Below are 15,247 nucleotides of genomic sequence, written 5' to 3'. Positions count from 1 at the left end.
ATAGCTCCGGAAGCAAAACCTCTGCTTGCCAGCAGAGGTTGCTGCCCTGATTTCCAATCTGCCAGGATTTTTTTCTCCTGCTGCACTTCTGACCACTGGCAACTACAGTGCCCCAGCACCAAGTAAGGGACTGTGTCATACTCACAACACAGACATTGTCATGACAGCTGTGTCCCTCTCCTGACACAGTTAAACCCTTCAGTTTAAACCTGAGAATGACCTAGAGATCCCAAATCTTTCTGGGTAACTGTTTCAGCCACCAATGAAGAAATTCCACAGTAACATCACCCTGTGAACACATAATTCTGACCTGTGAAGACAAAAGCTGTTGCAAATTTTTTTCCAAATCTTCAGCCTTTACAAAGGCATCTGTCTGCTTCATCAGACATTACTGAGATCACATGCACACAAGGTTACCCTTAAAATTAACTTTATAATTTGTCATACACATCCTCTGATGCCAGCAGCACGAGATGCAGTAGCTTTAGGCTCTAGTTTAACAATTTTTTCCAAGTGCCACCTCTGTAGAAAATGTCTAATCTTACTTTTACACAATAACTACTACTACTTGTAGTATTATGGCACCCATATCTGACTCATCCTGCATTTAAAAAAGGACAAATCACCCTCATTCAATAATTTCTGCATCAAGCTCAGCTGTTTGCTCTTGAAGTAGCTCCTCTTTTAGAAAGAGATGCAGTTTTGATCAAAGACTTCCACTAATGGAAAATCTATCATATTCCCTGAATGATGCATTCCAATAATAAAATACTTTGGATTCTGAAAATGTGCGTCATCTTTCCTGATCAAATTCTCTGACTTTCAGGCTCAGCCTTAGGATCTTGTTATGTTTTGTCTTCATGACAAATGAATCCCCAATACCAAGCATCTACTCTGTGTGGAGTAGATATGTCACCCCTTGTGCTTTTCTTTGAGAAACAAAATCAAACAGAAGAAAACCAAGGAGTAAAAAAAAGCCCCCATATAAATTTAAGGTTGGCTAAATGTTTTTAGACAAAAAATGAGTAAGTCACATCTTGCGTCATCTCCTAACCAGGACCCAAGCACAGAAGTTCAGATTTAAAGGAAGTTAAAAGGGAGATTTTTTTACATACCCACAAACCCCCCCCAAAAAAAAAAAAAAAGGAAAAAACAAACAAACAAACAAACAAAAAACAGGATCTAGTAGAAGACCTTTTTATCATGTCCTTTCTAAAGAACTTCTGAGCATGTCCACAAAATGGGAAATAGAAGGGGAAATACTCACATGCAAGATTATCTAGGAATTCTCTAATATTCCTTCAGAATTATATCATGGATTTACAGTACTCTTGATTATGTAGAGTAGTAGTAAATAAGCATGGGAATTTCTATCCAAGTGAGATGAAGCTACACAAGTGACCAAGGAGGTAAACACACAACACTATTTTGCCAACTGAATAGTACTACTGATGCTTAAAACAAGGTGAAAAAAGGATATGAGGAATATCTGGAAAACATGTGAAAAAGAAAAAATCTTGTAGTCTAATTCTGACTGCTGTTCACATATGTAACAGAGCATGGTAGCTCCAGGATCAGAGGAACAAAGCACTAAGCTAGACTGAAAGCCACATACCTGACCACCAAACTTTTCCGCTTCATATCTTCAGCAAAGTGTCCACTACAACCACATAGAAAATAACTCTGTAAAAAGAGCAAATACTCCTCTGATGGCCCAGAAATAGAGGAAGGCCCAGTCTTAGGAAAAGCTGCAAAGCCACATAAAAACATTATCTGACATGGATGAAATTTTCAAAATCAGAAATGTTGCCCAATTTTAAAGGTGGTCAATGGAGAGGAGAACTTAAGTTCACATAGATATTTCAAATTAATCCATGACTGACTTGGTTTTGGGCATGATCACTGTAAAAACACATTGCTTTGGTCAAGCCAGATATATCTCCTGGTATCTTGTCTTCTATTTCAGAAATACCCTGGTCCTCTTTGCCACACACACACTACTCAATAGCAAAGCATTGGTAAGGGTTTATTTTATTTGGTCAGTAAGAAAACAGCATCAGTACATTAATAACCAATGATAAACAATGCAGTGTAACTGTCCAGCACCTAGGTATCTCATGTTCTAGCTTTCTTTATGTAAACACACATTCCAATAGTCTCAATGCATTTTTACAAGCTGGTAGCAGCTTATGTTAACAATTTGCACACACAAACATGTGTATGTCACATGAATAAACATAAATACACAAACACATGTATATCAGCAGGAATTATTTTGTATTATCCGACCCAGCAGAGAGAATCTGCAGTAACTGGCATTTCCAGTAGCCATGCACAATTTGTATGAAGAGTTAAGGTCAGAAAAGGGGAGAGAGGAAGAGACACAGGGAGACACAAGGAGAAAAGCAAGCAAAGCCACAAGTTGAACACAGGCTGTTGCCTTCCAGCTCTTCAGGTAAAAAGTGAAGGGCAGTTAAGAGGCAGTTGTCCATATCATCATATGAAAAGTCTCCTTGGCTAAAAACAGCTTCTAGAACTGCATTTGTAAAGCTAGACCAGCTGGGAGGAAAATAAAATAGCTGATGAAGAAAAACTCTAAGTGGCAGAGCATATTTAGGAGAATTAATATGTCCTTATCTGGGAAGTCTAGGCTCACCTAAGCTACCCTGGAGGAGGATGAACTTCTTGATGAAAGAGTTTCTGTTCAGGTCTGTCCTTTGAGAATTGTGGTGACTACATGGGCTTGGGGTCACATTTAGAACAGAGATACTGTAAATTCTTGCAGACTTACTAAGCAAGCCCAGATGGCACAGAAGGTACTGTGATGCAGGGTTTGGTATCACAACAGAATTACACAGCTACCCAGGACAGTGAAAATCACCAAACCTCTCCCCACATGGATTGATTCTAGGAAAGACAAAGGCAAAATGAGTCCTTTAACTTTGGTACAGTATTTTTCTGTATGCAGTAATATTTTTTTTACACATTAGCAGAATTACTTAGGTAACCAACGTGGTTAGGCAACGTGTCTTTATACAGACACACTCTGAAGGTCAACCTTAGCAAACACTGTTCAAGTCATTCTAAGATATTAAACATAACTGGTCTAACAGAGCTGCAATTTATTATAAAGTGAAAATAAGGACACTTCAAGAGGTGAAATAATTAAATGTATAATCAAGTTTCAAGTATTGAAAATTTAGTAAGGAAATGTACAAAGATATCCTCCTATTGACTTAACACCGAGGTTCAAGGAAGAAATCTGTTTGAATGCCCAGGCAGCCGTGGCTGACCACATTGTGAATGTCAGCTCATTGACTGAGGCACTGAACTCTTGCCATTTAAACTTAGGCAAGTCATTAGCCATGAAGAAAAGCTAAGATTATTAGTTAACTGCCTGTTCAGTTGCAGGTACAAGCATGGTACAATCTGATCAACCAAGCATAAATAAGTATTTTCTGCATTTTAGAGCTACACATGACATACAGAAACCCCAGAGGTGCTAACATCATTGCAGAAACTATGTAATTAAAATTTACGGATATAACTTGTAAACAGAAAGCAAAAAAACCATAAAAATGTGTGTGAGGCTTTTGGGGAGTCCCATGAGACAGGTAAGGGGTACAGGCATGTGACATTCCACAGTACTGAGGGAGGCTGGCTGCGTGCCAGTGTCAGCCACTTAACTGCACCCTGCAAGAATTCAGCTGCAAATCTTTGCTTCCTTTCTGTCTTTCATATCTTTGCAAGGCAAAAGGCAAAGACAAAGTCTTTCAGCTGGAGTTCTTTCATCCAAGAACATTCTTCATCCAAGGCCAAAGGTTCACCATATCCTAAAAGGCCTTTGGATCTGCATGTTCAGTCATCTTCATCCAAACGTATTTCTTTGGGAGCATTATTCAGTCCTTGTGGCCGATCCTAAAAGAACACCAATAAAAACTATCTTCATTCCTTCAAATACAATCTTCAATGGCTTTATCTCTAGGACCACTGTATGAGAGCATTGTGTCGAAGGTGAAAAATGGATGCAGAGGCATTTCAATTAAAACCACAGCACATTGAAACATTTTTTCTATGGTTTTTGGAGGTTCAGTTTTGGTCAACCCTCTAGCTAAGTGTTCCCAAGGTGAAATAGGCTTTCTGGAAAAACACACATATAAACACAATATTTTTCCCCTCTGCTGACAGCTGTTTAAAAATACTACCTGTTGGCTTTCCTGGGACAATATTTCTAAGGGGATAAGAATTGTGATAAAAGATCCTATCAGTATATTACACAACTAAAAGTACTTTGAATATAAAACTCTAGAATATGAGGAGGTTCTGTATCCACTTAAATTGCTTTACTGGAGTAGGGAGAAGCAAAATTTCCTCTGGGATGAAACAAGCCAGTTATTTAAAGGGGCATGATAATGCCACAGAACACAAAGCAAAAACTCCTGCAATTGTAACTTGTGATTGTCTAAAATAAAAAAGGTGCAAGCTAATATTGGTTTCAAACAAATACCATTCTTTCACCTGTCCATTGTTATTCCAAATAATCTAGCTGACTAATATTTCCTCAAAAATCCTTTCTTTTATATATGTTTTCCAATCCTTTCTGTCCTTTTTAAAAAAATATTTTTCCAGAGTCATCTATTCACCTCTTCCTTTCTTCCTTATGTTGTTTTTCTTTTCAGGTAGCTTGTCCCTGCTACTCTCCTTTTTAATTCCATGAGACCCTTTAAGATTTTAGTCTTGGCCTTTCTCTCTGCATCACTCACAACTCAGTTTTGGTCTCCAGAGTCTCTCAGCCTATTTGGGATCTCTTGACCACTTTTGGCCTAATTCCCCACAGTCACCTCCAGTTCTTTCCTTTACTGTTTTATTTTTCACTTCTCTTCCCATCCCTCTTTCACCTAAAGCCATTGTAACTTCAGTTTTATTTATTTTTTTCTGGATGTTACCAAGCCTCTGCTATTGCACCACCCTGCCAGACTCCATCACAAACTGTTTCTACAATAAAGGGTCAAGTGTGCCTTGTTCTAACAGCATGAAAAGACCTAACTAGAGGAGAGTCAATCTTCAGCATATTTTTAAAAAATAAACAAAACACCACAAAACATTTTCTTTAAATGCAATGCTGTCAGTTTTCGCCATTTTTTACAATACTTGAAATAATTTTATTACTACTTTATCTGTAGCTTCTGAAGGACTTCTATTTAAAAAACTCACTCCAAAGCAAATTTCAAGTTTTGATGAGCAAACTTCAAGCAAATTTCAAGTTTTTTGACAAGAAAAGCATGAAACATACTCTGTCTTAGTTAAGTGAATCACAAGTGAGAAAAAGTATAATTCAACCTTAATATTTTAAAGTCTTCTATTTTCAAGGCAACTGTGCAGCTATTAGCATTTTGACTCACAGGGGCAGACACAAATCTGATCTGAACAGAAGAGCTGTGTAAGAGCTTAAATTTTGAACTATTCTGAGTTAACACTGTTTGGTCAGAATATTAAAGAAAGGAAAGAAAAAGAAGGAAAGCTGATCTCAAGAGGTAACATCTGAATGCCATTAAAATGCCACTCATTACACTAAAGATGTAAAAGCAAGCAGAAAGGTTATCTTAGTAACTTCCAGACAATTTTGGGTGAGAACGACCAGCAGTGACAAGTGTTTGTTACTTTGCAGATTTCAAACCAGTAAGAAATCGAGAAAAAACACAAAATTCTGCATCAGTTTGTGATATTTGTTCTTATCAAAAATAAGTTCTTGATCTCAAATTAGAAGCCAATTTCCCCTGCAGTGGGGAATAGATAGATCAGATAAAGGATATTTATTATGATTAATTCTTCTTTGGATGGAATGTAATCAATATCCCTCATTATGTTAAAGCAAAATGATGAGGAGGATAAAGGTGCTGAGGTGACTTTAAAGGCACTGAAGGGTTTAGAAATCAAATCTTTTATAACATTAACTTTTTGAAAGATGTTAACAAGTCATATTAGCTCAAACAGAAGCTTCCTATTGACTCTTTATTTTGCCTTCAAGGCTCAACCAAAACCAATATCAGATTTTAGATTTGATAAGACTTAAATGGGATTTGGTTTTTAAAGTTTATTAATTCTTTAGCATTCTTTGTTCCTTAGCTTTTAATGTGTAAACTAGATTTCTGTGCATCAGAGTCAATAAAAAACTTCTAGCTGAAAGGGCATAGTGATATAAGGTACCACGTAACTTATTGTAATACCAAAAATCATAAGCTTGTTTTAACATCAAAATAAATGTAAAAAGAGAAATTAGATTGTGTTAGCAACAGGCCAAAGGAAGACTGAAGGCAAAATGAGAGATTATGCTCTTAAATAATTTTTTACAACAAATTTCAGGCCTAGCAGATTTTTAACCCAGTGTAACATACAAGGAAGGATCATTTTCTGGATGCTGAAGCCTTCCTAAATTTATTTATAACCAGATCTAAGCTGTTGGTTTCTGTCCTGGCACTGACATTAAATAGTCCTTAGTTTTCCCCAGCTGACTTCTGAAAAACAATAAAATCAAAAGGTGCCAACAACAAGCTTGGTGCTGGGTCAGAGTTCTCTCTGCAGTGCAAAAACAAACTGTGACACACCACGAGGTACTTGGAAGCACTCACAGACAATTTTCTCAGTGTTCCCCTTTCAGCACTGGAAGTGGCTGTGGGTCAAGACAAATCTGAGCTTTACAGCTGTTGAAATACTTAAACCACACCAGATTTTTAAGTTATATCATAGCAGTGCAGTTATTACTTGCCAGCCACAGGATCTGCTGATGGCAGTTGAAGTTCTGATTCATCAAAGGGCCCAAATAATTGCAGCAATCCATCTGCTCCATGCACTCGCCCTCTTTGTGATTACTTATTGCCATGTGATTTTTGCCACTGATACCATACCTGAGCAATTGGTGGCCTGTTGGACCTCCTGAGAACTCTGTTGTGATGGAGCAGAGCTAAAAATATTATACCTGCTCCAAGCTTTCCCTTTGCAAAAACCTGATGGGACGTGATATTTGGCAGCCACTGTCATAACTGATCAAGCAGTCACCAGACTCTTGCATATTTCCTAAAGGCTGCTGCTATTTTTCATCATGAGTGCCAGATAATTGAAATAATTGACCTGCTCTAAGGCCTTGCTTTGACTCCAGCATTTTCAGCACTGGGACATTTGCCTATTGTCATATTTGGTTAAGAGCAGCAGAGGCTTTGATAACTCTTTCACAAGATGTCACAGCCCACAGAGCAAGCTTTTTACACAGCCTGTGTTACTGAGCTGCCAGACACCCTTGTGCCTCACCCCATGGTTCACAAGGGCACCTGCAACATCCACCCAAGTGCTAGAAAGGTGTAGGAAGAGGAAATGAAGGAAAGCATGCAAGCAGTTTTGCAAGCAGGCTGACAGTGGGAATCCTCTTACTGCTCCCGTGTGATGAGTAATTTAAACTCTCCAGTGCTCTGTTGCTTAAATGAATTTCCATTACAGGTTTGTTTTTTTTTTTTTTTTGGTTTGTTTTTTTTTTTTTTTTTGTTTTTTGTTTTTTTGTTTTTTTTTTTTTTCAGTAGTTAAGGAGGCTACAAATGTTTTACAGATGATCAAATACCCAAACTTACACTTTTCACCACTTATTATGTTGCTAAAGGACAGACTTGCCTGTTGACTGATATACAGATTTTTAGAATAGTCCAATTAAGTGTACTAGCCATAAAAAGCTTTGATGTGTTCTTCTGCTGAGGGGTATAGATCTTTCTTGCAGTCAGATTATATTGCTCACTTTTGTTTGAGAAGAACAAAAGTACCACATTCCCTCACTAGATCACATCCCACACCTGAATTTACTGTATTCATTTCAAAGACGGATGATCAGTTGTGATCATTGCTCTGCTTAGAATCTGAGCAGGTCACAGACTGACAGTGACTGTAGAAGTCTTTCCAACACTTTCATTAAGATCTAACACTTTAAGGCATTCTGTATTTTTACCCTGCACAAAATACAGATACAGACTTATTTTTAAGACCACTTCTGACACATCACCCACTTCTAAGAATGTTCAACTTTTCTAAAGTCCAAGTTTTTCTTTATCTGTAGCCTTTTCTTTTCAGCTCTTTATCTTTAAACAGATAACACTGAAAGGAATAAAGAGAAATGCTGTTTTTAAAGTGAAAAAGCTGCCAAATCTTATACCAATATACAGCTAGTAATGATCTCAACAATATTCCAGTTACAATTATCTACCCAACCTAATAAAATTCTGTGGTTTATTTTTAAATTTGAATGTAAATGAAACCAGTTTGCTTAGTCAAAATGATCTGTTAAGAACAACAATTTTCAAGTAAACTATATGATAGAAGCAATACTTTCCCTTATCTTGCCTCAAACTTTTTCGACTAGAAAATGCTCATTGCTTCTTGAGTAAAAAGGCTTGATGTGTATTTAAAGATAAATCCTGACATCCAGAAAAAATTTAGGTTTCCATCAAAAATGAGAGTTGATATATGCAGGAACAAAAAGTCAAGTTCTTGTAGCAACACAACACATTTTTTTTCCCATTGAGAAATACCTTAATTAAAAGAAGAAATTCACCTAGCAGTAATTTGAGATTTCAAATTTAGAGAGAACAGTTTCTCTAGGAATATTCAATACCCTACTCCAGTGAGTCTTTGTCAATCACCACTTACTTGAGATAAAAAAAAGATGACAGAAAGGACACTGCTGTATTTATGTACACAACTGTGGGGTGAGAGAATTCCACCTTTTGATGAAATAGCTTTTTTTTTTTCTTTTTTTTTTTTACATACACTGGTGATGATTGATTGTAGAAAATTCAAAAGGGTGACTTTACAGATAATTGGCCCTGACTAACAAAAGCAAACAACATTGCAGCTTTTTGTCAGCAGTGGGATGCAATTATGCGCCATTAATTAAACTGGCATGCCAATGAAAGGTCAGATAACACAACATGAAGAAGAAAGTAGTTCTGTACTTTGAGATGTTATTTCTTGAAAATGTTTGTGCTTATATAGCACTCTTGGGGTGGGAAGAAACTATTCCTCATTTAAATAAGGTGAAAATTTGGAGCCAGATTCTGGTCTGGCGTAAATACAAGAACATAAAATAAGATGATGGAACTAAGGAAGGTGTTGGAAACTTTAAGGTACCCACCTATCCTTTAATCCTGCAGCAGCAGGTCTGCTCAGGAATGGGGACATCACAGAGAAGACAGAACATTTTCACTTAGTAGGGGGTCAGTAACCTTACAAGCACTAATTTAATTCAAAGCACAAGACCTTTCCTTATGACTGCATATGCTTTTATTAAGATAATCTACTGCTCTCAATGTTATTTTTATTCTATGCCTTCTCGCAGTCACCAGTCTGATTGCTCCCCATGCCAATATTTCAGGAAATAGATTTGCCATTTGTGATGCTGTGCATCACAAAACTTGAGCCACAATTAAGAACCTAAAAACCATCTTTGTTACCAGTATTTTTTTCCCAAGGGAAGTCATTTTTAGCTGGATTCTTCCCTGTCCATCAAGTTGCTTTCCCCCCAGTTGTTTTATTTGCAGAGACTAATTTGGCAGTCAATGATAAATGGCAGCAAGTTTTTTGTCTTTGTACACGCATTCCGACTACCCTAGTAAATAAAAGACACAACTTATGATATCATCTCTGCATGCAATACATATGGTTTTTCCTGATTCTTTCAATTTTCCTTAATTGATTAGAAATAAATATGCAACCTTGAAGGCCAAAAGCTTCTGAAGTAAAAGGCACACAGTGTTCTAATGTTTATCACTAATGGAGTCAACTGTGTTTCTTTGCCAGGATGAAAGAGACTTGCAAGGATATTCCAATACTTCTGTTTCCTCTCCCAAAGCAGAACTGAGACTTGGCAGCAGGTAAAGATGGGCAAAATTGTGCCAAAGAAGATCTCAGAGACATGCCTTCTCCTTGGCAGGCTGGAGTTGGGTTAGGTGATCTGAGCAACAGCATCTGATTTTTCAAGTTCAGGCTAGAAAGCCTGGGATCCTGGCAGGGATAGTGGAGGTGTTCTTTAAAAACAACAACAAAAAGCAAAACCAAACAAAAACCCTAACAAAACCCCGGGCAATTTACCCCTATCTATCCATACTCAGATACAGTCCCCCTCCTCTCCTAAAAGAACAGCAGATTCAGTTAAATATTAAAGTGATTAGATTGTTGACAAAGAACAGAAATTGACTGAATTAAAACTATTTTCATTGTTCTTCCCAGTTTACTAGGGAAATCTTATTTTCATCACTTCCATTTCCCTTGACATACTAAAAAGTCTGAATCTGTCTCCTTTCCTCATGTTATTTTAACTTTTCACATAATTACAGAGAAATTGCTAATGGTCACACTGAGCACTTAAATCTAACTTATCAATAAGGCAAGTCAAACTTCCACAGCAAGTAAAGTTATGCAGGATACATATTTCACTGCAGCACTGTATCATCACACTTGGTAACTTAAGGGCAAGCATTTAATTGCATGAAAATTTCTGAGAGAAGGTGAGGGAATCAGTGTAATGAGATTGTCTTTGATCAAACTAAGTGGAATAAGCATTGATAAAAATATCAAAGAATTGATATTGAAAGTGAAATTAAGAGTAAGGTAAGTCCCAATTCCTGGAGTTTAACTTGATGCAAAATCTAAGCAGAAGGGAACTTGAAATCTAGGTTAGCCTCTCTTTCACTTTGCATTTCTTTCTACAATGAAGTTGTGGGTTATTTTAAACCTGTGGTTTTGCCTAACTGCACATTTCAAATGGTAAATACCTCTTCCTCTTCAAGTCTCTCCAAGCTGCCAGAGAACACCTTTGATACCATTCACTGTATCCAGCCTTGTGCTTAGGCAGCACATGCTACTCTTAGGTAATGGTTATCCTGAGTAGCTATAGCACCATTAACTTCTCTCAAATGCCCCATTTTTAGAGATTGTACTTGTTAGGAGCAATTTTAAAAGAGTATAGAGGAGCTGAAAAGGACTGAGTATTTTAGATTAGGCTATTATAGTAAAATTGAGTATCCCAATCAAGTTCTTTGGTATCTAAACTGATTTATCACATCCTAGCCCTCCTGTGTTAAAAGGGGTCTGAAAAAGGTATGCACCAGAAATTTTGCAGCATTTCATGTTAGGTTTCCTTCATCCCCACAGGTCAGGTTCTGATTTCAATTAAATTATCTAGTAGAAAAAGAAAAAATCCTCTACCTTAATAATAGTATATCAAAGAGATGTGTCCAACATCTTTCAGGCTCAATCTCATAGACAGTAATTAGGAGACAATAGGAGTGATTTTGAGAGAATCCCTGATTGTTTCCAAGGTAAGGAAGCAACAAAGTAAAAGACATTTGGGGTATTCCTCCCGAGGCAGCTCAGCTACCACAGCACCTCTTGCTCAGATACAAAGCCCAGGATTCCTTCCAGCTTCTCCTCCAGCCAGTCCCACAAGAAGCAAGCAGGCATTTGGATGACTTCTGTGTGCCTTCCACCTCCCTGAAACCATGACTCATAAGATGAAAATGACCTCATTTCACTGTTAAAATTCTTGTACTGCATTCAGTTATTCAGTGACCAAGTAAAGATGTACCCACCACACTTCATACATCATTAAGATATTTGAAAAAGCTTTCAAAACCAGGACACTCAGTACAAACTGCTGAAGAAAACCAGAGGTAAACAAAACCATACACAAATGTTACCAATGGACCTAAATAAAACATACAACCCTCCTGATTGCCACCTAGACAAGACTAATATTAGTTTTTAAATCCAGAGCTCTCTCAGAAGCAGAAAGTTCTACTTCTTTCCATGAAAGAAAGGCCTTTAATCATATAAAGGTGGTCAGGGCCATTCTCCCAATTTGCAAGAAGAATGCTGTGTTTACATGGGCAAAGCAGGGCTCTCGGCCAGGACTCATGTGTAATAAGGCAAGAGTGCATCTAATGGAATTTAAGGGTTTGATATTATGCAATTAACTTTTTGTCAACACAAATCAAAATAGTTAATGTATTGCTGCAGTCAGAGGCAGGTGAGCAGGACCTCGCTCTCCAGGGAAGCCCCTGTGACTCCAAGGGGGCTCCAAGCTGGTGGATCCTGGCATTCCCTGCACTGTCACTGCAGTCACATTCTTACAGCATCTGTCCATAATCATCTGGCAGTGGGATGGATTTGCTCCTCTGCAACATTGAATTCTAAGAAAGACTGATTTAAATGTGAAGGAAAATGCAAATGGTTATTAGATAGCCTTACAAGAACATGATTTGATGGTTCTTTTCATCATAATATTGCTGATGATTACTCCCTCAAGTCTCTTCAGAAGAGGCTAGGACTTTTCACATGCAGCCAAGCAGCTTTCAAGAGGAAATGGAAGACCAAACATTCTGTTTTGAAATCCTGCATAATGATATGGATCATAGAAACGTTTTTGTTGTGCGTTTTTCAATTTAGCATGCATAATTTTCAGTTTTGCAAGTAATTCAGAAAGCTTTAATGCTTACTTAATTAGTCTAAGCTTGGTAATTCAGCCAATGAAAACTAAAGTGTTTAAGTGATATTAATTGTAAACAATGTTAACAGTTAATTTTCTGAATGATGGAGCAACATAAAAACAAACTTGAGTAACACTAGGATTAATTAATTGATTAACTAGTTTCTGTTGAGAATTATATTCAATAAGAGTCTGTCAATACAAATTGCTATCAATTGCAATTTTATGAAGTGCCAAGAAAAATGGGTTCAGGTGCATACTAGAACTAGTTGTCATGAATGCCAATTTACTGCAGAGAAATGAATTGTTTATCACCTAATTTAATTTCAGACAGCTAACTCACTTGTAATAACTCATTTTAGCATTGAATTCTCAGGAACCTGAGTGTTGTTAGAAGCAGCAGCTTGCTGTAATAAGTTTGCAAATTTAAATTCTTCTGTAAATAATTTAAAGCAGACTGTAACTCAAATTTGCCATTGACTACTTGGAAAATATTTAGCAATTTTATTCACCATCCAGACACCCCTGTTCTTCCCACTAGCAGCATGTTTCATTACAAATGCCTGCCTACTGCTGCAGTATTAGACTTGAGTCTGTGCTTTTAATAACAATGGGATGGATGCAGTGTCCTCTGCTGCTTCTGGCTGACTCAGCCAAAGCACTCTGTGGAAGTATTTAATACACCTCAGCACATATGGACAGTTTGATGTCCAGATGCTGAAGAGGAAAATGCAGAGAAGGCTCACAGCAGGCTGAAAGGACACAAAAGTCTCTGGTTTGGGCCACAGGATGGGTTTGGTTCATCCTGTGCTTTCTCCATCCACTCCCTGAAGTGTTCTAGGGCATTTGATGGCAACTGGGAACAGGAAAGTTAAGCAAAGAGCCTATTTGAAGCCTTTGAAAAATTATGGAAAACATCAATTTCTTAAAGACTCTGAGGAAGCTGTCAGCCAGAAATAATTTAATACTCTTATGGAAATGCCTTCCTCTTCCAGATTTTCAACAGTCACTGAAGTTCAGTTACAATGTCTGAGGACAAACATGCAGTTACACTACAATGAAAAAGTGAGATGGCATAATAATGTAAGAGTTTATTAATCTGCATAAAGCTTTACATCCAGGAACCATGTCAGTCCATGCCTACCACTGTAAATATACATTCTTTCAAATTAATATACTACCAGCCTTTTTTTCTTGGCAAACAAATCAATGTTCCAGCACACCTGCAATAGGCATCTGACAGAGCCCAGCACCTTGTACTCACAGCTGTCAAACACTACTGAGTGTAAAAATTCCTCCCAGCTTCATGCACTTACTGCAGGTACCTCACATGAGTGTGCAGCATGCTTGTTAGTCAAGGCAGGTCACATTTCCAAATAACTACTGTATTAACACTCTCCTGTAATCTGACTTCAAGGAAGATCAACCACATTTGCAAACAAGCAGCAATAAACTCAAATATTTAGAAAGCCCTTTCAACTTTCCTTTTATAACATAAATTATTTTAATAAAATAAAAAAGTCCAACAGCAAAAGCTTTGAAATGCCATCTCAAAAATAGGTCAGACTCTTCCTTCTATCTTCTCCCTTACAGCATGAAAAGCTGTCTGTGCTTTGCCTCATGACTTCTCTCCTTATGGGAGCTTCCATAAATCATTTCTGTTAGCAAAAAGTAATCCATGGACTAAGCCTGTCCTAGAGCTACAGACTGAGCTTCCACTGGGAAGCTGCTGCAGGCTGAACACAGATGTTGACCAACCTAGTTAAAAATTGAACAGCACATAACCAGCACTACAGCAGCACCACTGTTTATCAGACATGTCTTCATGAGCAAGGAAGTATTTTAACTCTAGCTTCAAGTCAGACTAATAACATGACATTTTACTTCAACTCAGAATTCTTCTTTTCTCTAAGTCTGATATTTCCCTCCCCAATAACATTAAATGGATTTTCTGGATTCACAGCTACAGTGACACAAATGAGGAGGTAATCAGAGATTTAATTTAGTATCATTACCCAAGCTAACACCTCACAAATCTGTGCTGAAATGAATCAAATGGTTATTCCCACCTGTCAGCAAGAGTTTGATAGCTGAAAGGCACAGGGAAATATGGTATTTGACATTTTCCTTCCAGCAGGAGACTCGGTTACGAGTTTATAAATTTATTATAAACACACAAAAGAGGTCAAAAGAAAATGATCTATATTCAGTAAATCAAGATAATAGTTTAATAGATTTAAAATATACTCCTCACCTCTCAGTATGCTGGGAACTTAGAAAAAACTACTTACTGCTTCAGTTTTGAAACTGTTTTGAAGATATTTTCTGTAAAGCAATATGTTCATACTTCATTAGTTAAACTGCTACAAAATTAGAACTACAAAAATTTTCAATTACAACAGAACAAAAAAGGTCATATTTCAAGGTTGCAAGGCGTTAGCACATGACTGAAAACCTATGAGTGGATCTTACTTTCAGTTCAGCACCAGAATTGACTGATCCAAGTAGGAGTATACATCAAAATACAAGCAGGTTATAACAAATTGTGATGAAGTAAAAGCTAATATTTCTATTGCCATCCTATAACTGATACTTGAGCACATAAAACCCATTATTTTAATCACTACATGGGAATAAAGTCTTTCTAATAAAGCTTTCAGATTATAAATAATATTGATTTGTATGAAAATGTTATTTACCATTGATGGACACTCTGTACAAGACAAT

At 37.2% G+C, this 15,247-nt stretch overlaps 1 protein-coding gene across 4 annotated transcripts in view; it reads right to left on the bottom strand.

The window, feature by feature from the left end:
- Positions 1 to 15,247, bottom strand: part of ATRNL1 (attractin like 1) — a 430,566-nt gene that overhangs the window by 83,172 nt on the left and 332,147 nt on the right. For 2 of the 4 annotated variants that reach the window (XM_021537271.4, XM_085582891.1), the window contains one exon: positions 2,016 to 3,918. The exons of the other annotated variants lie outside the window; for them this stretch is intronic. In XM_021537271.4, coding sequence (XP_021392946.1) covers positions 3,859 to 3,918 — 60 coding nt within the window. In that variant the 3' untranslated portion in view covers positions 2,016 to 3,858. Of the gene's footprint in view, positions 1 to 2,015; positions 3,919 to 15,247 lie in introns of those variants that run through there. 4 annotated transcript variants of the gene reach the window in all.

The sequence above is a fragment of the Lonchura striata genome, chromosome 6, assembly GCF_050655825.1.
Source record: "Lonchura striata isolate lonStrDom1 chromosome 6, ASM5065582v1, whole genome shotgun sequence".
Classification (NCBI taxonomy): Eukaryota; Metazoa; Chordata; class Aves; order Passeriformes; family Estrildidae; genus Lonchura; species Lonchura striata.
Note: the sequence above shows the minus strand (reverse complement) of the source record. Positions and strands in the feature narration are given on the sequence as shown.